The 25,545-nt window shown below is 39.5% G+C and overlaps 1 protein-coding gene across 13 annotated transcripts in view; it reads right to left on the bottom strand.

Moving 5' to 3' along the window:
* The window catches only part of TLN2 (talin 2), a 452,474-nt gene that overhangs the window by 165,594 nt on the left and 261,335 nt on the right, over positions 1 to 25,545 (bottom strand). For all 13 annotated transcript variants that reach the window (XM_063698575.1, XM_055364066.2, XM_055364059.2 and 10 more), the window contains 6 exons: positions 23,606 to 23,735; positions 22,425 to 22,577; positions 19,784 to 19,926; positions 17,965 to 18,092; positions 1,925 to 1,988; positions 496 to 600 (listed from right to left, as the gene is read on the bottom strand). In XM_063698575.1, coding sequence (XP_063554645.1) covers positions 496 to 600; positions 1,925 to 1,988; positions 17,965 to 18,092; positions 19,784 to 19,926; positions 22,425 to 22,577; positions 23,606 to 23,735 — 723 coding nt within the window. The remainder of the gene's footprint in view (positions 1 to 495; positions 601 to 1,924; positions 1,989 to 17,964; positions 18,093 to 19,783; positions 19,927 to 22,424; positions 22,578 to 23,605; positions 23,736 to 25,545) is intronic.

Below are 25,545 nucleotides of genomic sequence, written 5' to 3'. Positions count from 1 at the left end.
ACAAGCCTCTTTTCCTCTAGCAGGAAAACAGACAATTCCCATGAAAACAGATCTGAAGGCCGTAAAATCCCAAGTCCTGTCTTAAAGTATACAAATTAAGCATCGCATTTATCACATGAATTCGATTTGGTCTGCAGTGCTGAAGAGCCTTCACTTAGTCCACAGGACTCTTGACAGTCATAAATGAAACATTGTCAGGAGAAGGAATAACAAGTAAAAGTGAACTCGCTCCTTCAGGGACTTTATAGCTTTGACAGTGATCTGAGCCAAAGCCCAGCTGCCCAGGGGCTCCTGGACAGCAGCGCTCACTTACCAGCCCACAGGTCATACCCCTCATGCCTGTGCGGCAGCTAAACGCAGGTCAGCACTAGCCAGATGTTCCACCCGCACATGCTAGGGGGGTGAGCAGGACAAACTAGGCTTAACAGTAAATGCTTGAACAAAAGAAAAAAGAAGGGGCCGAGGTGAACACTCTCCCCATTCTGCCCAACTCACCTTCACCAGGAAGAAGGACACGCCATATGTGCGGAGGGACCGTGCGAGTTTGACGTACTTGACCTTGGCTTCTATCTCACTCATCTCTCCGCAGTTCTTATGCTCCTGCAAAAGTGACAGTAGTCGCGACCAGTTATTGCATCTCTGCCAGCAGGCGGACTTGGAGAGAGGTAGTTACCGTATGTGGTGGAGATAAGTGGCTAGGAATGATCATTAAGTGATGGTTGTGTCTGAGACCCCTCCATGATACAGGCAACTGCTGACCAAGGATCAGAGCACACAGGAAGTTCTAACACAGGGATTTCAAACCAGAGTTTGAGCCCAAACAGCCTACATTACTTCACAACTAAATGTGACAATCCATGCACACATGCAGTGTGGTGGGAACAGGGTCCATAACTGTAATCACATTGTCAAAGGACTCCACGTCCCAAATGCTTGAGAGCCAAGACTTTAAATGATACCAAGAAAAAGTTCTTATCAGGAGAGGTGTCATTCTAACATCCATCCACAATGTATTGGCTGGGTGTGGTGGCTCATGCCTATAATGCCAACAGTTTGGGAGGTCAAGGTGGGTAGATCATTTGAGATTAGGAGTTTGAGACCAGCCTGGCCAACATGGTGAAACCCCCTCTCTACTGAAAAAACAAAAATTAGCCATGTGTGGTGGCACATGCCTGTCATCCCAGCTACTTGGTAGGCTGAGGCACAAGAATCACTTGAACAGGGCGGGGGGAGGTACAGAGGTTGCAGTGAGCTGAGGTCGCCCCATTGCACTCCGTCTCGGCTCTGTCTCAAAAAAAAAAAAAATATCGTTTTCCAAAGAATAGGGTAAATACACGCCTGTACACGATAGTACTCAGAAACAATACTGGAGAAAAGAATGTTTTATACGCATGAAATTTGTATTTTAATTTATATTTACATTTCAGGATCAAAGTAGACTTCGGTATCTTGGATTCCTTAGAGTGTTTCATGGCAAAGTTTGTGTTAAGGCTTTTCTTACCGGTTGCGTAGACTGGACAAGTCTCTGACTTTTAGAATAATTCTGGATTTTTAAAAGGCACTAATTTCCAAATTCCAGTTTCAAAAAACAAATCTCAGGACAAAGAGGCTACTTGTAGATCCTTCCTCAGTGCATGTTAACGGTCTATCACCTTGTTTCAATGTTACCAAGATAATGCCTTTGAAATTAAATGTATGCACATTTTTCTCAGAAGGGCTAGGTGACCTTTAGCAAGAAAATATGGATTAAGATAATAAATCTGCCCAAAGTAGGACTGTCAGCTTCTTTACTCAAGTCACTAATCATTTATTATATAAGAGTACAGGCAAAAGGTATAAAACTACCATGCGCAGAGGCCCCCTCACACTAATAAATGAGGATGGGGAGTGAGGAGAATAATAAAGTTCTGTACATTTCCAATACCTGAAAGATCCTCTTTTCAGCTCCTCTCTGCTTGATATATTCTTTGGGCAGGAATTCCTTCAGACTAAGAGAGAGACATTTAAAAAGGAAAGGCATTTATCATGTTCTACGATGAGAAGCAAAGCAAAGACATTTAATAAAACTCACAGTTAACTCAATAAGTCTCCCAATATTTTATAGAGTAATTAATAACAGACTGCTATATCCTACGATGCACTTGAATAAGGGCACGGACATAAAACTAGCATGATAGAAAAGGTCAAACTAACATATTTAAAGAAAAAAGAAATTCCAGGATCTATTGTAAAGTGAAAAAAAAAAAAAGAGCACAAGAGTATATAGTATGCTACCTTTTGTAAGAAACAAAGAAAATATTTATTTTAAAAACACTATTTTCTATTGTCTACGTGTTTTTAAAAAATAATACAAAGATAAACCTAGTACTAATAAAAATGGTTCTCCATGGAAGAGGGGAAAAACAAGGAGAAGGGAACAAGGATGGAAACTAAACTTGCCTATTTCTTTTATTATAGTTTTCACTTTAGAACCACATGAAATTGCAAAAAAAAAAAAAAAAAGCAACATCTGAAAATCTAAAGCAAACTAAAACCGTCTATCAAGCTGACAGCATAACTACAGGAAGAATAATTATGTCAAGTAACTTTGCAAAACAGTCTTTTGACTGTAAATCCCTTGTAAGATATTACGGACAAAATAAGCCATAGTAGACTCGTTAGTAAAAATATTAGTATTTAAAATTAACATCCACTTTCCCTCCTGTCTATACACAGACACGCGCACACACACACAATTAAATTAGGATATTACATTATATATAAGTAGGATGTTACATATAATTAGGATAAAGTAAATGAGTAATTATGGTTGTTGTTAGGAACCAAGCTTTTCAGCATAAAATAGATAAAAATAAACAAAATGCAAAAAGACTTGGCTAAACATTCTGCATCTTTTATTTGAACTAGAAATACTGGCCTGAGTACCTGATTCATTTTTCTTTTCCTGAAAAACAATTTCTAGCTACATCCACTTTAAAGGCCAGGAGCAAGCACAACCTGGTGGCAACCCCCGCCCCCCACAACCCCGGTGCCTAGGCCAGGTGGTGTTCTAAATACCATTTCCACTAAAAGGAACCAGCGGGTCTCAGATAAATCACTGATTCTTGGTCTGAGGCAGGAAATGTATAAAATGTTCCTGGGACTTCTTGTGGCTTGAACCAAGGAAGCTACCAAGATAATACTGGAGCCAGTATCAATGAATTCCCATTAACCAAAAACTGGATGATGTAAAACTTTATATTGAAAAAGAGAGAACAAAATAATAAACCCATCCATCCAGCCTCGAGAGTTATCAACTCATGGCCAATCATGACTCATCTATTTCCCCATCCCACTGACCTCCCCTGGATTATTCCAAAGCAAATCCCAGACATCATATAATTAATACCATGTGATGGGGCAATTTGAGCATCAGAAAAAGGATGACTGCAGTTAAGTTAAAGCACAGATATTTCATACCTACAAAGATTTTTTAAAAAAATCATTGGTCACCTTAAGAGACTGCTAAGGTCCCAACTCATACTGAAAACTGTAAATGAGGAGAAAGAAACAAGTATTTATTCTGATGTTTCTAAAAATTCATGAGGGCAAGAATCACAGCTAATAAGTGTAGAAAAAATAAAAGAAGTCCAAAATCATCATTATACAACTCTTACTGAAATAAATGATAGATCAAAGCACATTTCAATGGCTATAAGACAAAAAATAACAAGTTGATCAGGAACTTTTTAATAGATTGATGGATTTGATAACATCTAAACCCAATGATCAATTTTAATATTAATCAAAGCAGGATAACCAGATAATATATGCCTTCCAACTGATACAAAAGGAAGTGTACAGCACCACCTAGGAAGTATTCTTGGCAATAAAGAATAAGTAAATACATAATTGAAACTGAATTTAATTGAGCCCCTAGATCTAAATAACAGTTTACAAAAAGAAGAATAGGGGAGCATGTTCAATGATACCATCAGGATACAATTAGCCAAATCCAAACACAAGAAATTCTATAAAAATAACTTAGTTTCTTCAGAAATAAATAGTTTGGTAGTAGTGGTGAAAAGGAGGACGTAATAATAAATTAAAAGAGATACAAGAAATATATTTACTACAAAGCCATAGTAACAAAGACAGTGCAGTAATGATATAAGAACAGATATACAGGTCAATAGAATAGAATTGAGAGTCCAGAAATTAACCCTCACCTTTACAGTCAACTGATTTTCAACAAGGCTTCCAAGACAATTCAGTGGGGAAAGAATACTTTTTTAAATAACTGGTGCTGGGACAACAGGATGTTCACATGCAAAAGACAGAAATTGGACCCCCTACTTCACACTATACACTAGAACTAACTCAAAATCTATGACAGACCTAAATGTAATAGCTAAATCTATAATACTCTCAGAAGAAAATACAGGAGTAAATCTTTACAACCTTGATTTAGGCAAAGAGTTTTTAGATACAATACCAAAAGCACATGTAGTAAAAGAAAAAAAAATAAAATGGACTATTTCAAAATTATAAACTTTTAAATTGCAGATACCACCATCAAGAAAGCAAAAATACAATCCATAGAATGGGGGAAAATATTTGCAAATTATATATGAGGAAATTACAATATATACAGAATATATAAAAAACCTTTAACTTATAATGAAAAGACAAATGCCCAATTAAAAACGGGTAGAGAACATGAACAGTCATTTCTCCAAAGAAGAGATACAAACGGCCAATAGGCACATGAAAGTATGTTCAACATTATTAGCCACCAGGGAAATGCAAAGAAAAACCACAATGTGATACCAATACATACCCGCGAGGAGGGCTACAATAAAAAAGGTGGACAACAGTAAGTGTTGGCAAAGGCATAGAGAAACTGGAACCCTCATACACTGCTGGCGGGAATGTACAATGGTACAGCTGCTGTACCAAAAGTTTGGTAGTTCCTTAAAATATTATGCAGCAATTCTGCTCCTTGACATATACCCAGAAAAAAATGAGAACACTTCCCACAAAAACTTGTACACAAACGTTCTCAGCAGCATTATTAATGATAGCCAAAAGATGCTAATAACTCAAAAGTCCATCAACTAATGGATAAAATGTGGTTTCTCCATACAATGGAACATCATTTGGATCTAAAAGAAGTACTGAAATATGCTACAACATGGAAACCCTGTGCTAAGGGAAAGAAGGCAGTCACAAAGGAACAGTTGTATGATTTCACTAATAAGAAAAAAAGAGAGATTCCAAGTTCATCGGAAGGAGGGATCTAAGAAATATCTAACCTGCAGCAGTTTAGATATTAAAATTATCATTAAGCAACTTCACGGGCAAAAATGAAAGATTCAGAGAGAGCTGGACGGCACCAACATCACAAAAGAGGAAGCTGAGTTTCAGAGAGGTAAAGACTTAGCTGAAGACACAGGACTTGTGAGTAAGTAGCAGAGAGCCTCTGATCTCCCAGAACAAAAGTGACCTCCCAGAACACACAGCTGCTTCAGGCTTTCTCCAGGGGCCCATTTGAAATAAGGAAGGGGCATCATGAGAGAACCGTTGCTGCCAGCCTCTAGGCATTGGCTCCTCCATCAGCAACAGAGACGTGGTTAAGGTTAACAAAAGCACCCAAAAAGGGCTCCATGTCAAGTCCTCTCAGAGCAATGGCTGCCACTAGAAAAATACCAGATGGTGGTGTCCAGGGGACCAGCAAGGGTAGAATATGCTGACCACCACTGGCAAGAAAGTCCTGTACTGCAGCAAGCTCCCTTCTTTCAAACTCTGCCAAACCAGCCCATCTGAATCTGCCTCCTATGCAGTCTTCAGGAGTTACTGAAAACAACATCAGAAGGTGCACTAGAGGTGTTACCCCTGAGGTCTCAAGAATCGGTTTGTGGGGAGTTTAAAAACCATTTTAAGATATGAATAGTGTGTGCATGTGTGTGGCATATATTTTCCCCAGTAAATCAGCCGTGTGGGTGCCATGTCAGCACAAAGCAGGTGGGAGCAGGCAGGGTGTCATCAAGGCCTGCCAGCCAGCAGCGCAGTAGTTCCAGCTCAGTTGTTGTTTTGATTACCAAACCTGAGTCTGGAAGGTTCCTAACATCTGGGACATGTATACAAGTGCAATCTGTCAGCCTTGTCGGAGAAAAAATGGGTCAGACTGTCAAAGTTGATTGGAAATTTTCCTAATTAAGCAAGTTCTGGTCAAGCAAAATCCCTCCCACTGTCTCCTTAAATTGTTCTCACCTTAAAAGGGCAGCCATCTACAAACTGTGCATTGAGAACTCACTTCTCCGACAAACCCTACTGCCAGCCTTTTAAGCATGGCCCTTTCTGAATGCAGTCATAATAACAGATCCTCTATTCCAGTAAAGTTAGTACACTAATCTCTAATAGACTCAGTAAGATCCACGAGAGGTTGAAAGTTTGCAGCCAACAGACTCCTCTCTCACAAACCCTGACTTCTGCTCTGGTCAAGTCCACTGTATTTGTTCTCCAATTTGTTGCAGCTGGCTGGAGAGCACATGATTATATGATACACTGACATAGCCCATGAGCTGCTGAAATAGTATAAAAATTGAGCTACTGCATTCTTCCTAAGGGTAATAGTTATAAAATGTATTAAATGACATATAGATAGCTGTCAAATACTGAAAAGGAAAAAAATCATGGAAATCTAAAGATATTCTGTCCTCAGATTGCTTCATAGTTGTCTTTAAATTCCTTCACAGATGATGCATTATGCATGGTTCATGCAAGACACTGCAGAAATCCAATCAGGAGATTCACACAAGAAAAAACCTTGGCCCTACATCAAAACACTAGCAACAAATGTGTAAGTTCAAAGTTAGAATAATGGGTTTCAAGTTGTACATGTCACCTGTTATGATTCTACATTTTAAATGACTTTTTGGATTATCCAACTAATAGTCCAAACCAGGTTGAGAGAGAGTTTCTACAATTAAAACAGCTGCCATTTACTGAAGGCCAAACTCTGTTTCAGGTGCTTTACAAGCACTAGCAGATTCACTGAGTACTGACAAAAGCCGTGGGAAGCCGGCATCTTGTAACAAGCCCTTTAGATAATTCTACACACTGACTCTGAGGCTCAGCGATGCTAAGTTGCCCAGGGTCACAGCACACACGCCGTCTCATCCGTGGGCACTGGGGACCATGCTCTGGGCCACTACGCACCCTGACCCCTCCAAGTTACCCTGTACGCAAGCAACATCCCACTTGATCAGTATTTCGGACCCTGTGGAATAAAATAATAATCAGAATATGACAAGGAAGACCAGGTGGTGGCCACTGAGTTTTATAGAAATGCCCAGAAGCCAGTGGAATCAGGGAAGGGGAATTTAACACATTTAGGGGAGCAGGATCTGAATTCAAACACAGATGTCACCAAAACTTCATTTTCTACTATTTGAAGGATGAGTTGCAATTTTGTTATTTTATTGTATATATTCAAATACAATGTGATGTTTTCATATAATATACATAGTGAAAGAATTTCTACAGTCAAGCAAATTAATTTAACCATCATCTCAGTTTTTATGTGTGTGGTTAAAATTTACTCTGTAAATTTCCTTTGTAAAATTACCTAAAATTTACTCTTTGTAAATTTCCAGTATACAATACTATCAACTATAGCCCTCACACTGTACATAAGGAACATTAGGCCTCTAGACTTATTTATGCTATGTAACTGAGCCTGTGTACCCTTTGACCACTATCTCCCCATTTCCCCACCCTCAGTAACCACTTTCCTACAATTTCTATGTATTTGAGTTCTTTGTTATGTTTTAAGGTTCCACATAAGTGAGATCACACAGTATTTTCATTTCTCTGTGTGGCTTATTTCACTCAGAGGACATAATAATGTCCTCTAGGTCCATCCATGTTGTCACAAATGGCAGTATCTCCATTGTTAAGGCTAAATATTATTTCATCGTGTGTACATAATCAAACCTCATTTTCTTATGTAAAATTTAAGCTGCCTCTACAAGTAATTCCAAAAGAGAAGTTCCAAAGATGTTTTCTAGTCTGACCGTAAGTTACAAGTACACAGGGAAGCAGCAATGATTTGGAGAAATGTGAACTGCCTCTTATCTGTCCCAGGGCTGCCATCAAGTCACTGCATGACCACAGGGAAGTCACCATTTCTCTAAGCTGGTTTTTATCACTTGAAAAGGAGAGGCTTACAACCTGTGAGTGTTATCGCTCATACGAATAGAAAACAAGGGATGTCACCTCATTTGTGAGAGCGGAGGGAATCCACATGAACATACAAACAAAGCAGCAGAGTGTCCACTCAGCACAGGGTAGAGGAACACAGGGGAGGGATGGTGGAGGTACAATAGGGACAGCATCACCCAAAGGAAGCTGGAACACCCAGCATCCTGACTCCAACTGTGATGTTGAATCACCAAATGATTAACAACAACATGTCAAATCTGGTATCACATAAGCTTCTCAGAGTGTGGCCCCAGGACCAGCAGCATCAGCAGCACCTGGGAATGTGACAGAAATGCCAGTGTTAGCCGGGCGCAGTGGCTCACGCCTGTAATCCCAGCACTTTGGGAGGCCAAGGCGGGCGGATCACGAGGTCAGGAGATCGAGACCATCCTTGCTAACATGGTGAAACCCCGTCTCTACTAAAAAATACAAAAAATTAGCCGGGCGTGGTGGTGGGCGCCTGTAGTCCCAGCTGCTCGGGAGGCTGAGGCAGGAGAATGGCCTGAATCCGGGAGACAGAGCTTGCAGTGAGCCGAGATCACGCCACTGCACTCCAGCCTGGGCAACAGAGCGAGACTCCATCTCAAAAAAAAAAAAAAAAAAAGAAAAGAAAAAGAAACGCCAGCGTTCAGGCATCATCCCACACCTGCTGGATAAGAGGCTCTGGTGGTGAGGCCCGGCATCTTGTAACAAGCCCTTTAGATAATTCTGATCAGATGAAGTTGGAGAACCACTGACACAGTGGGCTGAAAGCTCAAATTACAGATTCAAACACACTTGGATTTGAATCCAGAATCAAAGGTCAAAATGTCTGCAACTGAGTGTAGCAGTTAAGTTCTGAAGTTCTGGTTAAGTGAGGTGATAACACAGGTGGAGGGAAGCACTGAGTGAGCTGGGAAATGCCTAGAGTGGCAAGAAAAAGTGGAAACAGAAAACAGCTTGTTAGTCAGTTTGTGTTGCTGCAAAAGAATACCACAGACTGGGTAATGACCAGTCTTTCAATTATATTCAATTATACTTAATTCTATAATTTATAATTCAATTATAAAGAACAGAAAATTTATTTCTGCACAGTTCTGGAGGCTGGGAAGTCCAAGGTCAAGGCACTGGCAGGTTCAGCTGTCTGGTATGGGTGGCATGCTCTGGAGAGGAGAGAAAGGCTTTGTCCTCACAAGGCAAAGGAGCAGAAGACCAAGCAAGCTGAATGCTGCGTGAAGCCTCTTTTCTAAGGGCCTTAATCCCAGTCATGAGGGAAAAGCCCTCATGACCTAATCATGTCTTGAGGCCCCACCTCTTAGCGCTATCACATTGACAACACCCAAATTTTGGAGAGAACACATTCAAACCACAGCAGCATGGGAGAAACATAAGAACCGGATTTGAAGACCTATCTTGGTCACACAGCAGTTCTGTCATCCTGAACCAATCCAAATGTCCTTTAATATAAGGACACGCCACTGCCCAGGAACTCAGAGACAGCTCAGGGCTGGATACCCTCAGTGGTTCCTGGTTTGAAAGTAGTTAGGGAGATAGGCACCAACCTCAGAAGACAGCTAGGATGAAACAATACAGACACTATTGAATGGTCACTACCTCCCAATACTGAGAGGATACGAGCGCTCCGGGCTGTCAGAAACACAAGACAAAAGTTCACAGGGAGGAAGTACGCGTGGCTTTTTATTGCACTTTAAATTTAGTGGGAGGATGGTGGTGAAGAATATAATGTAAGAGAGCTGACAAAAACAAAGGTTGAAATGCCAGCTTTCTGGTTAGTTTGAAAACAGAGAATCAAGGGCCAAATTATTCTGACAAAAGCACACACAGATGACCAACTCCAAAGGAGGAATATGTGTTTGAACAGAGGCCAAGTGAAAAACTGGCTTAAGACCTCCTACTGGGTCAAAAGCTTTGCTTGTTGACAGTAGAATTATCTTGAGTTTCTGGGGGAAAATTTCCAAGTCCACTGTGAATTCTTTCTCAACAAAGATTCATGCCCTGGGTTGCTTTGTTTTCTCAGTAAAATACTTCCGAGGAATTCCCAAACAGGAAGCGGGGCTGTGAGAGTCAAGGATGAGGGAGGTTTCCTAAGCCTGTGACCTGCCTGCCCACACTCAGCCCTTGGACAATTTCTTCACGTAACACGCAGAGTCATGGAACCCTTCTGTCTGGCCTCCAGTGCCTATTACTTTTGCCTTTGCCACGTGTTAAATATCCAACTTTGGTGAATATAAGTTTTATCACTTCAAGCCCAGACTACTGCAACCACCTTTTTTAAAAAAAATGTTAAGTGAGCTGGGTGTGCTGTCTCAAGTCTGTAATCCCAGCACTTTGGGAGGCTGAAGAGGGTGGATCGCTTGAACCCAGGAGTTCGAGACCAGCTTGGGCATCAAACTTGGACCCCATACAAAAGTTAGCTGGGCATGATGGTGCATGCCTGAAGTCCCAGCTACTTGAGAGGCTGAGGTGAGAGGACTGCTTGCACCAGAGAGGTGGAGGCTAAGATGGTGCCACTGCACTCCAGCCTGGGTGACAGAGTGACACCTTGTCTCAACAACAACAACAACAACAAAAAATAGTTGAGTGTGAAACATTTCAAATTATAGAAAAGTATATACCTTATAAAGTATATACCTACCACCAAGGAGAAATACATGTTGACATGTTGTCATATCTGCTTTATGATTGCTACTTCTCTTCTGTTATTAAAGTAGAGATTACAGAATTAGTGGAAATCCCATATCCTTTCTTTATTAGGTAGCCACTTTTTTTTTTTTTTTTGAGACAGTTTCCCTCTTGTTGCCCAGGCTGGAGTACAATGGTGCATATCTCAGCTCACTGCAACCTCCGCCTCCCAGGTTCAAGTGATTCTCGTGCCTCAGCCTCCCAAGTAGCTGGGATTACAGGCATGCACCATCACGCCCAGCTAATTTTGTATTTGTAGTAGAGACAGGGTTTCTCCATGTTTGTCAGGCTGGTCTCAAACTCCCAACCTCAGGTGATCCACCCACTTCGGCCTCCCAAAGTGCTGGGATTACAGGCGTGGGCCAACGCGCCCAGCTGCCACTTTTTTGAAGTTAGTTTCCACAGATATTTTAATATCTTCCTGTATCTCCTTGTGTCTATAAACAATAATACATCCGGTTTCTCTTTGTGTATATATTTTTAAATATAAAGATTCATATTCTGAAATGCCTTGTTTCCTCTATAAAGAACCTTGGTTGTCTTCACACATTTAAATGTATGCCCATCTGAGAGACATGAAATGCTCTGTCCCTTTTGATTTTGTATTTTCTGAATCACTTATTAAGTTAAACATCTTTTCATGTCTTTATAAGTCAACTACATTTCCTTCTCTTTAAAGTATATACTGCTATCCTGGGTGATCTTTTTCTTAGATTTTTTTTCTTTTTAAATATCTTCTGGATATTAATCTGATCTTGGAGTATGCATTGCAAATATGCAAATTTCTTTTTCCAGTTTGGAGCTTTATTCTTGATGAGGTCTTTTCCTAATAAGATATTTTAATTTTAATAAAGGTAAATTTATCAATCTTTTGAATTACTATATCACCTTATGATACTAATGTAGTGTTTTAATTACTTTACCTTTATAAAAAATTGTGGTAGTTGTATGAGTCCTTCATATATCTTCAATTAGTCTTTACCATTCTTGAGCCTTGACTAGTTCATATTAATTTTTAACAGCTTTATTGAGATGTCCATTTTAAGAATAAGTTTTCTCATTATTATGTAAGCGACTGGAATTGAACTGAATCTGTAAGTTTGGGTAGAAGTACTTTACCTGATACAAGTCTTCCTACCCATTAACATAGCAATAACATAGCATTTACTCAGACTTCCTTTTATGCTCCTCAATAAACTTTTATCATTTTATTGGTGACATCTTGGAGATCATTGGACAGCTGTCTTCCTAGGTAAATTATACTTTTTGTAACTACTATAAAAGGTAACTCCCTTTTTTCAATTATATTTCCTCTTTTTTGATTTGTATGGGAATACTATTTGCTATTATATGTTGATTTTTTTTTTTTCTAAAGACCACGCTTCAAACTCTTGTTAATTCTAGTAAGGTTCTCTATAGACTGACTGATTATCTATGTAGATAATCCTATCACCTGCAACCAATGACAGTTTATTCAATCCTGATATGGTTTTGCTCTTTTTCTTTCCTTATTGCACTCATTAGGATATTTAGTATCATGTTGATAAGAAGCACTGAGAGCAGGCATCCTTCTGGACATTAAAGGGAATTAATATTAAACTATTAATTATCATACTTGTTTAGACTAAGAAGGTTTTCATGAATTTCTGGCATGCCATGAAGTTTTTCTTTTTGTCATCAAGATTATTTTATTTTATGAAATTCTTTCTCTCCAGTAATTAAGACAATCATATAGTCTTTTTAAAAAAAAATCGAACATGGTAAACTATATAAACAAATTTTCTACTGTGAAGACGTGTCTCTTGGTAATCCATTCTAAAATGTCGAATTCTCTCTCAAGGCCCAGCGCTGTGGCTCAAGCCTGTAATCCCAGCACTTTGCGAGGCCGAGGCAGGAGGATCAGGAGATCGAGACCATCCTGACTAACACGGTGAAACCTCGTCTCTACTAAAAATACAAAAAATTAGCTGGGCATGGTGGCAGGCACCTGCAGTCCCAGTTACTCGGGAGACTGAGGCAGGAGAATGGAGTGAACCCGGGAGGCAGAGCTTGCAGTGAGCCGAGATCGCGCCACTGCACTCCAGCCTGGGCGACAGAGCGAGACTCCGTCTCTAAAAAAAACTCTCTCAATCCCTAAAATACACCAAAACTCCCTATTCCCCCTTTCTGCCTTTTTATCTTGGCATTCATCATCATTAATATATTATGTATTTTACTTACTTACTAGTTATCATCTTCCTTTCCGCACTAGAATTTAAGTTCCATGAGGGCAGAAATGTTTGACTGTGTCTTTCACTGCTGTATCTCCAGTGTCTAGTGTCTACCATGTAGAAGGTACTCACCAAATTATTTGTTAAATAAATGAATTTTGCCTCCTTTAAAGAAACACTGTTTAGTTATAACTTGCACTTACACACGCACATATGTCATGTTGGACTTAGTTAATATTTGATTAACTTTTGTGAGGAAGACATCTATATTCAATTTAAAAGCTTTCTATTGTCTGTATTCATTTTGGTATTACAGTTCTGCTAGTTTCAAATTAAGGTGAGGAGCTTTACTTTTTTATTTTCTGAAATAACCTGGGCCTAGTGTTTGTTGTTTTTTTATTGGTATATTTTAAACTGATAAGTCAATTTCTTTCAAGATTGTAGATTTATTTCAATTTTCTAATTATCCATTTTTTCTAAATTTTCCTAGTTTTATCACATTCTCATCTGCTTTTTAACATCCCTTAACCTTATTTTGCCTTTTTCTTCTTTTGTTTTTCTTGATCAAATTTACCCAAGGTTTATTAAGTTTTTTTAAAGAGCCAGCTTTTGGTTTTATTGATTCTCTGTGGTTTCTATTTCATTACTTTCTTTTAAATATCTTATTTCTTCTATTTTGATCTTGTTCTACTAATCATTCACTGAGGGAAGTATGGTAAATTACTTCACTAAAATTGCATATCTGAAATTTTTGCAATACAGTCTATTTTTCCTTTATATACATTTAAGGCAGTGTTAGGCACATATACAGGTTCACAATTATTTAGTATCCTGATAAATTAGTCCTTCTGTCTTTATAATCTTCTTTGTCTCTACTTACGCTTTGTTTGCCTTACAGTCTATTTTGTGTAACACCAAATGTAGCTGCTCCAGCAGCTACATTTTGATTTCAGTAGAAATTTCCTGGTTTATCAGTTTCAATGCATTTAAACTTTTCTCTGTCATTCCCCTCTGCTCTTTGTCTAAAAGTGTGTCTTTTAGAGATAGTATAGACCTGGACTTACAAAAAAATTCCATTCAATGAGAATCTCTGTTTATTAATTGCTGCATTTCATTTACTTACATTCGGTATGATGCCTAATATATTTAGAAGTGTTTACCATATCTTATTCCATACCTTCCTTTCACTTTGTTTCCATAAGCCGCCCTGCACTTCTCCTATTTTAATGGTCAACATATCTGCATTTCTTCCCTCCTACCCCTACTGGCTTGAAAGCTATACAGATTATTTCTTGTTTGTTTTGACCAGTATTAAAACTTTATTAAAGAACTTGTGAAGTCTGGTTTCTTTCATTGTTTCCATATGCAGTCTATCTATATTCTCTTAGGCTATCTTCAATTTTTTTCCCAACAATTTTCTTATGAAAAATTCCAAACACGGCACAATGTTGAAAAAATAGTGTACTAACATTCTATATCTGTCACCTAGAGTCACCTTCAATTTTATCATGTATACTTGATTTAAGAGCTGAAGTTTACCAGTAACTCTCATCTTCTCCAATGAAATATAGAAGGCTTTTACTCTGACCACTTCATAAAGTTTTCCACAGTGTTTTTAAGGGTCTAGAGATTAGTCATTATTATGTTTTGTTGTTGCTGTTTTAGGAGTTAATTCTTCTTTACATTGACCTTCTACTTTGTCAATGTCTTTAATCAACATTGCGTCTTGCATGATACTCTTCCCACCTTTTTAGAAACAATCCATAGTAGTCTCCATAGTCTACTTCCTGAATAGACCATCCTGCACTTAAAATACAGTTTAAAAGTTGGACTTTGTTGAAATGATCAGAGCCAAGTTTTGGTTCTGCATAATAACCATTTCATATACTTATCTGCCACATAGACTGTAGATTCAAAAACAGCAAGGAATTAGTATATAATATCTCCCTTGTATCTTCCCTGTACCTGACACAATAAAACACATCTGCAAGTCCTCAGTGAGTTAAAGAAAAACACCAGGCTCACATATAGGTAACAAAATTTCACATGAACCCCACAGATTTGTACAAAATTCCACATCATATGGCATATTTTCTGCAAGCATTTTCTCAACACAGAAAAGCATAAAGCAAATACCTGATTACTAGATTACGTGTTGTTTTTACTTCATGCACCAATAAAATGTCCCTTCTTAGGACCCTTTGAAGGTGACCTGAGGAAAACTGTCACGTAGATAAAGCACAACAGACTCAATCTAGGAGAACTGGCTTTTTTCTGGCTCCCCACACTTGACTGTTCTGGGCCTTGTCTCTGTCTCTCTCTAGCACTTATTCTCCCCATCAATAAAGTAGACGGATATAATAAATAATCCTCAAATCCCTGAAAACTCTGAAAATCTTTCAAGCTCTGATGATTTTCATTATTCTAAATGAGTACCTTCACTAAAGTACCAAATCCAGCAATCACTGGAGAGTCTGAAGAAAGTTCGAAGCGAATCTCATAAAAATGTCCATATTGCAACTTTGAGCAAAAATGCTGAGCAAATTTTCAAAAAATTAAAAGATATGCCCTTGTTCACATTCCTATGTACCTGCCTCAGAAACTACGTAACTGAAATTTCTGGGGATTGCATCTTCAGCATGGCTGTCACAAGTCCAACCTTCTCATTATTATTTTAAAACCCTAAATTGTTTAAGCAGATCACACATATGAAAGCTAGATTGGGAAAGATATAAAGGCTGCAAAAGAGAGCCCAAGCCAGTCACCAGGGACAGCCCAGGTAAAAACAGGACCTGACTATCCAACTCGCAAATCAGCAAAATGTGGCCTCGCTGTTTTGTTTTAATTAAGAAGGGACTTATATCCTCAAGAAGTTTTACCTGCATGGTATAAGCAATAATGTACCCAGTTAAATATCTACATTAAGTAAAAATGCCTCATTACCTAATTTGGCCTAATTAAAAAGTAAATCAAATTCATAAGGAAAAATAATTGCCACCAGGGAAAACCACCTTATTTTAATTTGGAATCTGAATAAGGGTACAGGTACCACTACAGGCATAAACTTGATATTATAATCTTACAAAAAAAGAAACAAACTCAACGCAATTGCTTAACTCTTGTGGTCTCAAGATTATTAAGAGAAGAATACTGTTGCTGGAGTGTGAGTGTGTAGCATTCAATAGGACCACAAACTGCAGGACCTAATTTTAAGACCAATACCAATGCTTTGATATTAGTTTGTAATCTCGACACAGGCAGTCAGCTGTAGAGTAACATTCACGATGATGTGGTTGGTACGACCCATCGTACTAGGAAATAGACCAAAGCACCTTGTAATCCCAGTTTTAAGTACCTTTGCTGCATAGTGGGAGACCAGTGAAAGGGGTAACTTTGCCTTTCACTGAAAGCAGGAATGCCTTTGAAAATGAGAGCCCGGTGTTAGAAGTCAGAAACTATTTGCGGAGAACCTCTTTAAGTAAGTGTGAATAAGCCACTTCTCTCTCTCCTGCTTCTTCCATATCTATCAAATAAAATACTATGTTCTCAATTCACAGGGAGTCCTGAGAACTAGTTGCCCCTGGGCTATGGAGAAAGGGAGCTAATAAAATGACCAGGGTGGCATCATCATCAATATAGGAACCCGGCTACATTCAGATCGCCTTCCTACCAGGGAGACATAGATTCACAGCTACAAATGCCTAAAAATAGGTAAACGTTTTATTTCCATTTTTTTAATTCATCAATCTTCCCTCCATTTTCTATTTGTCACCAGTCACTCTAGAAACAGAAACAAAATGTTGTTTCCTCCAAGGCCTCACTAGCTCTTGGTGTTTATTCCTCAATATCTGTGGCCATAATCCTCAGGCTGATGACATCAGTTGTATCTGAGGGGCCAGCTGTGAGGCTAGAAGGTGGGAACGTGGAAACTGCTAAAGGAACTTGTGCACATGGCCTTCGATAGGTGGCGGAAGAGAAGAGGAAGCTTCCCGAGGTTCCTGAGGAAGGAAGCCAGACTGGTGGGGTAAAAGCAGGCCCTGAGGAACACCCGGCAGTATGACTCGTTTGGAGAATACAGAACTAAGTAGGTGGTAGAAACTGCTCAGAGCCGTCCTCAGCCTCAGGCTCACAATGTGTGGCACACTGCAGGACACGGCATCACCTTGTAAAGGTTCCCTGGGATTCGCTAACCCAAGGGCAGAGGTTTGCTTTTTGGGGGGTTAACAACTCAGTATAGACCAAACAGCATATTGGCCAGGCATTCTCTGCCACCAGAAGAAAAGTTAAGTTTTCTTCTTACTCAAAGGCATACTCTGGTCCCAACTACTTTCCACCAAAGTGAAACTGGGGTCAAGGGCCAAAGAAGCCTCTCCGTTATCCCCTCCCTGCAATACACTTGAAACAATACAATGAATGCACAATACCAAGAATGGCCTGCTGCACACATCTCATGCTGACTGGCACATCCTACAGGAAAGCTCATGTCCTCTCCCCAACCCCCACACTGGCGTTCACACCTTGGCCCTACTGGAGCGGTTTTTTTTTTTTTTTCTCACTTTCCTCTTCACTAAGACGAAGTAGAAGGAAAAAAAGGGGGTGGAGGGGGACACAGATCACTGAATTTCTATTCAGCAAGAAAAACTTCTGAATTTCTCTTGCTTTCCCCAAAATCTACAAATTTGGTCATCTACGTGATGGAAGAAAAGCTAGCATTCTCACCACTGACTGAAATTAGTGTATGATCTTAGACACCTAGCTCAAAAATAAAAAGGTGAAAGACAAAGAAGACAGGAGAAAAGAGAAAAGAGAGAAACAAAATGTCATTTACTCTAAAAATCCAGGTTTGTGTTTATGTTCCACATGAGGTCCAAATTGTATCTGGGCTTGAAATCCACCAAACTCACAAGCTTTCTCGAAGGAGACAGGGTGAGAGCCATTCAGGATGTCATCCCGCGCCTGAAACACAAGAGGAAGGAAAAGCATCAGAGGCTTCGGGGAGTGACACGTTCTCTCCACTGACGCATTCCCATGGCCCAATACACCCTCTGTGGAGCAGGGGACAGTGCCAGCCGACCCACAGTGACATGTGCAGGACACAGTGGATGATCACTGCATGGGAGAAAACTAAGGCAAAAGAAAAACAAACTTTTGTCCAAAATGGCCTGTAGATGGAAAACATTAGAGATGTCCAGTACAGCAAAAGCAAAGTTTGATGACAGTCCAGAAAGGCAGAAGTGATTATAAAAAGAGGCAAAGGAAACTCATATGAAATGATCAGCTTCAAAGAGGCCAAAAGACAAATACAGTGTACTTTTTACAATCCTAATCATAAAGCTAGCTAATCAAATATCTAGAGGTAAAATCAACCCAACCCCCATCCCCACATAAAAACCAATGTAATAGAGGAAGAGAAATAAAGGCGATAGGCACACACACACACAGACAAGAACTCAACACTCAAGACAGCAGGGGAAATGGCAAGCGAATGCATCCTAAAATGGGGAGCTTGTCGTGTCTGAACTCCTCCTCCTCCCAGTTTCTCCATCCATCACTGCTGTTGCTTCCCCCCCCCCACCTTTTCAGCCTTTCCTTTCTCTAAATGACCCCCAGATCACCCTAAGATGGACACTCCAAGCTATCACTCTAAGCCTTAAGCCAACAAGCATCTTTTCACTGCCCTGCTATCTCTCTCCTTTTGGCCTCCCCACTTCTTTCCTCTCAGCCCTCTTTCCATGCCATCCTTCTGTCCACTAACTCAGGGGTCAGGAAACTTCTCTAAAGGCCAAATAGTAAACATTTCAAACCTCCTGGGCCACACAGTCTCTGTCACAACTACTGAGTTCTGTCACCAGAATGCGAGAACAGCCACAGAAGATATGTGTAACAATTACATAACCCTCAAGGGGATTTATCAATATGTAATACTTGAATACATAAGCTGTGTTCCAATACAACTTTATTGACAAGTACAGGCAAAAGGCATGACTGTAGTTTGCCAACCCCTACATTATTTCTATGGGCAGATAGATGGATAAATAACGAGAGGAAAGGGAGGGAGGGAAGGAAAGGAAGAAAGGAAGCTGGTAGGAGAGGACAAAGATGGATGATGTTTTCCTTGAGCCACAAGAAACCTTGGGGACAATCTAGTGCAATCCACATCTTACATACTGGGAAACCGCAACTCAGATATGTTAAATGACTTGTCAGTTTTAACAATTAGTTAAGGGTAAAGACATGAAAGGTTATTGAGAGGATATCTTCCAGTTAATGAGAGTCCTGATTTTCTGACCAACATTCTCTTGCATTCTAAGATGCCAGCTAAGAAACCTTTAGTGCACTTGAAATGGTGAGCCAGTTAAGTGAAATACAACTGTCCCTCAAAGCCCGGCAGAGAGGGACACAGTGTTGGCTACCAGGACACAATCTGGGAAGCCATAGGGAGGCCCTACTCCGGATGGTCAGCTGCTCATCCAGAATATCAACCTGCACCACAACCAAACACATGCGGGGACCCACGAGCAGCGCCTGCTGGAAACGACGCCATAAACGTGGCAGAAGCCAGCGCCGCCCTCCTGCTCGCCACAAGATACAGCCAGGAGCTTCCTCCAATCTCACCAACCTCAGTGTCTGAGCAGTAAATACTGTACCTGAACATAAAGCAAGTTCAGCTGCACGGGGTCTCTCGAATCTACATTCTGATCAGAGTAAAAGAACTTCCGTCTAAGCAGCAACGTTTCGTTTTCATCTACTCCTTGTTCTCTGAATGTTCGGCTGTGATCCAGCCAATTTACTGCAACACAACAAGACATATAAGAGAACTGTGTTTATTTTTCCTCTTAATTAAAGGGAATTTACCAAAAGAGCAGTGTGATGCAGATTTCTGTATCTCTGATACTTATAGTTATTTCTTATATTAGAACTGTGGTTTTTAAGCTTTGCAAAATAATTTCACATCTACCAAAGGACCAGCCAAAATGGAAATGAGGGAGAAAATTCCCAGCCATTCCTAAAGTTATAGCTAAAGCACTACAATGAATGTATAATATGCTGCCTCTCCGGTGGCAGGGTGGAGGGCAGATACTCCAGTCTCAGCTAATAAAGTGATTTTGAGGCTATGAGCATAGTAAGTTACCTCTGACCTCAAGTAGAAAAGAGGAAGAAAATGAAAGTATGGAGGGAGTAGCGGAGACAACACTAAAGGGGGGCTGGCAGAACCGTGCCATGGGCCAGCTTAAATCTCAGCCATTGTGAGAACCCTGTCCTCACATCTATGTGCACAGGATTCGACCACTCCCCTCTACACTTTCACAGCTCTCACTCCAACACTCCTCTCTGGGCTTCAAACACATTGTGGGGTAAGTCCTTATCACCAGCGTCTCTAGATTATAAGCAACCTGAGTACACACAACGTGTCTCCCACATCTCCCACAGTACCTGGGAGAGTATTTTGCACATAATAATAAATCCTTGGGATTTTTCTACTAAAGTCTCTTGGAAAGAAGTATATAACTGCAAATCAAATTAGGGAGAAAGAAAAAAAAAACACACAGAAAGGGTGAGAGGAAATGAGAGCCTCACAGAAGATCAATAAACACAATGGCAATAATGATGTCATCCCGATACAGCCACAAGAACAAATACAATGAAAGGAGGAAAGAGGCCAGGAAGTCTAGGTGGACTGGGTAATAAATTAAGACCCTTTCAGTGGAGGGTCAGGCAGCAAGGTGCAAACAGCATGGGCTTTAGGGACACATGGGGTTACGTGCTGGCTTTTCCATATATTAACTGTGTGGCTGTAGAAAATGACTTTCCAGTAACAGAATTCTGTTACTTTTTTTTTTTTTTGAGGCAGAGTCACGCTGTCACCCAGGCTGCAGTGCAGTGGCACAATCTCAGTTCACTGTAACCTCCACCTCCCGGGTTCAAGCGATTCTCCTGCCTCAGTCTCCCGCATAGTTGGGATTACAGGCATGCGCCACCACACCCAGCTAATTTTTGTATTTATAAGCAGAGATAGGGTTTCACCATGTTGGTCAGGCTGGTCTCAAACTCCTGACCTCAAGTGATCCACCCGCCTCAGCCTCCCAAAGGGCTAAAATTACAGGCACGAGCCACCACGCGCAACCGACTATTACTATTTTTAACTCCTAAGGAAATAATGGGTCTAAGGCAATGGTCATTGATGGACGTTAAACATCCCCCCAAAAAAGAAAACCAGAAACACTTCCTGATGGAAGTGCACATCACCACTGAAGAAAGCATCTTTATTAAAAGAAACACAAACACTTAAATCTATTCAAGCCTCCAGATCTAAGGAATTAAAAGGGACAGAGGAACATGTTAAATGACAACACAGGTATGCAATGAAGAAAATCCAGACTGTATGAAATGCTGTACAGCTAACAATCTGGTTTCTTCACATACACAAAAACTGCAAAAAGATATGCACTATCACACTGAGTGGTGACCACAATTAATAATAATGTATTATATATTTCAAAAATGCTAATAATAGATTTTTAACAATCTTACCACAAAAAAAGATACATTGGTGAGGTGATGGATATGTTAATTAGCTTGACTGAATCCTTCTTCAGTGTCTACACAGATATATCACAATGCATCCCATAAATATACATCATTAGTATTAGTCAATTAAAAAAAGAGAGATGGAAAGACACTTAGTAAAACAAATTAATTAACTAATTAACTTGTTCAACCTTATTTGGATCCCAGTTCACACTATTAAAAAAATTTTTAGACAATAATGAAGAAAATGTGAACATGATTTGTATTTCTGATATTAAGATATTTCTTTAGATGTGAAATGGTATTACAGTTACTTTTTTTTTTTAATTTTTATTTATTTATTTTTTGAGACAGAGTCTCACTCTGTCACCCAGGCTGGAGTGCAATGGTGCGACCTCAGCTCACTGCAACCTCCACCTCCCAGGTTCAAGTGATTCTCCTCCCTGAGCCTCCTGAGTAGCTGGTACTACAGGCATTCACCAGCATGCCCAGCTAATTTTCTGTGTGTTTTTAGTAGAGATGAGGTTTCACCATATTCGCCAGGCTGGTCTCAAACCTGACCTCAGGTAATACACCTGCCTTGGCCTCCCAAAATACTGGGATTATAGAAGTGAGCCACTGAGCCCAGCCTACTTTTTTAAAATAGAGTTTTAAAAACAAAAATCAAAAGTCCTGTCCTGGGTCATATGGATGGTGGGAGGGAAGTGAGGCTTAGCAAAGCCTGTGTGTCTGTATCATGCTTCCTCTGCAAACACTTACGGTCATCATCTGTGTGCAGCTTGGCCTTCAACTTCTCCATTTTCCTCTCATCTCGTAACAGTGTCCTGTCTTTTTTGAGTGTGCCCGTTCCTTCCTCTTTCTTTTCTTCAATAGTTTCTTGGATTAAGGAGTATTCTTCATAATTTGTTATTCCTAAACATTGGAAATTAGGTTATAATTATAAATAATTAAACTGCTGTCAACCTCTTCCAGCCTAAGGCCTGTGATATTCCAAGGAGCTCCTGGTGGCAAAGAACCAGAAACGGCCTTACAAATATGAGGGTCAGGGAGGTGGCCACATCAAATTAAATGAAGGAGCTTCAGCTAGTTAAGTCATATTCACACTGTGGGGGAAAACAGGTAACAAACTTGAACACTTTTTTTTCAAAAACGAATTTTTAAAAATCAGACTCTGATTTCCTCTTTCTTCCAAAATGTCTTTGAAAACCTTCCCACATTTTCACAGGGTTATTGTCACTACAATACAAAATCTCCAGTGCTAAGTAATTCCTTTCATAAAGGTTTCCTAAAAATGTAGTAGTGAAATCGTACCCAAAGAAGTCACACGTATAGCAGAACTTATGTCACATTCAATTCTCTCACCTATAATAATTTTTGGGAAACACCGCCACAGAGGAGGTCATGCAGAAGAAGGCAAGACAGTGTCAAACAAGAAGTGTCTGAAGGAACTAGGCTTCCTTTGCATGAAGAGAAAACTAAGATAGGCAAGTCTATTTTCTTCAAATATTTGAAGGGCTTCATTAGAAAGGAGGCAGACTTGTTCTCTGGGGAGACTAACAGAAGCCACAAGAAGAAAGACTATCTAATAATCATGTGGGCTGTCATCGTTAAGTACTCAAGGAGATAGTGAACATCTAGAGTGCTCATATAGAATAGAAGGCAACAATGGGCAGAAGGCTGAATTACACATGACTTTCCATTTGAATATCTTCTTGTTTTGGAGAGGGAAATGAAAGCCCTCCATTACGACTTAGTGAGAAGTCCAAATGTTTCATGGATTGGCAAGTTGGGAGAATGGACACACCCACTGGGGATCAGGCAGAACTCGGCGTGTTAAGACACATTCAAAGTTGCCTAGAGATCAAATGCAGGTGGAAAAAAGAAGAGGCCTGTAATTAAAAACTAAGCAAAAGACATAATGAAGGTGTATGAATGCTCACCTATTCTGCTACATATAGTGACCAGGAGCTCCCCCACAGTCTTGGAATCATCCACCATCACTGTCTTCACAGATCCATCCAGCATCCGGATCTTCTGGGGTCTCTGTTTCTTTTTATATTCCAAAATATCCTAGAGCACAAACCACATACAAATTTCACACTGTGTGGGGAAAATAAATAACAAACTTGAACACTTTTCTTTAAAAAATGAACTTTAAAAAAATCAGAGTAGACTCTGATTTTCCCTTTCTTCTAAAACATCTTTCAAAACCTTTCAAAGTTTTCAGGGGATTGTTGCCACTACGTCTTTTAGAGATAGTAAAGACCTGGACTTACAAAAAAATTCCATTCAGTGAGAATCTCTGTTTATTGCTGCATTTCATTTACTTACATTCTGTATGATGCCTAATATATTTAAAAGTGTTTACCATATCTTATTCCATACCTTCCTTTCACTTTGTTTCCATAAGCCGCCCTGCACTTCTCCTATTTTAATGGTCAACATATCTGCATTTCTTCCCTCCTACCCCTACTGGCTTGAAAGTTATACAGATTATTTCTTGTTTGTTTTGACCACTAATTAAAATTGTATTAAAGAACTTGTGAAGTCTGGTTTCTTTATTTCCATATGCAGTCTATCTATATTCTCTTAGGCTATCTTCAATTTTTTTCCCAACCATTTTCTTATGAAAAATTCCAAACACGGCACAATGTTGAAAAAATAGTGTACTGAACATTCTATAACTGTCACCTAGAGTCACCTTCAATTTTTTCTCCAGTGCTAAATAACTGCTTTCATAAAGATTTCTTAAAAATTTGATAGTGAAATTGAACCCAAAGAAGTCATACTTATGCCTTACAATTACTGAAAACCATCCTCAGTGAAATGAAAGTAGAGTATGACCTCCTGCAAGGCTGAGAATGATCTGCTCTAAGGAGAATTAGCAGAGGGAGGTGACTACTAGCCTGTTAAAAAGACAGCAGTGTGTGTCTCCAATTATCTTTTAACCTGTCATAAGCAATTTTTACTATCTCTATGTCTTTACTATTTGCATATAAAAATATTTTTAATTTTTACTATAAATACATTTTACCTTATATCTTAGAAATAATGAAAGACATAAATAGCATCCTCATCATTCTTCACAGTAGTGGAGTATCACAGTAGTCGTGATTTTCAAAAGTGTGTGTTAAAATACATTAATGACAAGACCAAACAGGGGTAACACGTTTGGGGGATATTTTTAAGTAACTTGTTTACTACACTTCCTAAAACTAGAACTATGAACTTCCTAAAACTAAACTATTCATTTCTTATCCAAATTAATTGGCATCACATATTTCACTCTTACTTTATGGAATACCCATCAATCTGATGGGTGCACTTCACCCTGCATACCAAAACCCGGTATCTTGGAGGTTATGCTGAACAAAATGTTTAATATGTTTTTACTCATTACTTCTCCCTACTTCCATAACACAACCATTTTTGTTGTTGCTGTTACTACTACTGATCATTATTAAACTCACATCTCAAATTGAAGTTTCTTTTTCAAAAACAAAACACTAATATTCAGTCTCTAACTACCGTTAGGGTTACATTTCGTTTTTCCCTCTCATTTGTTCTTACTTCCCATCACCAGGCATAGGAATATCTCTTTCATACTTACAGTAAGATGCTGTATCTTATCTCACAATTACCAAATCCAACAACGACAAGTAGAAACTACTTAAAATACTAACCTCGAACTGCTTCAATCCTTCTATGGAATCTCAAGAATTTGGATATCTGACATTTTCTATCACCACCTGAACAGCCCTTACAAAGTACAATGCATCGAACTATTAATAAGATGCCCTTGAATCAAAATAGCGTAACCGTGTTGGCGTCTATGGAAGAAGGCCCAGGGACAAAGGGATGAAGAAACAGCACTGGGATT

This window comes from Gorilla gorilla, chromosome 16 (genome assembly GCF_029281585.2).
Source record: "Gorilla gorilla gorilla isolate KB3781 chromosome 16, NHGRI_mGorGor1-v2.1_pri, whole genome shotgun sequence".
Taxonomy (NCBI): Eukaryota; Metazoa; Chordata; class Mammalia; order Primates; family Hominidae; genus Gorilla; species Gorilla gorilla.
Note: the sequence above shows the minus strand (reverse complement) of the source record. Positions and strands in the feature narration are given on the sequence as shown.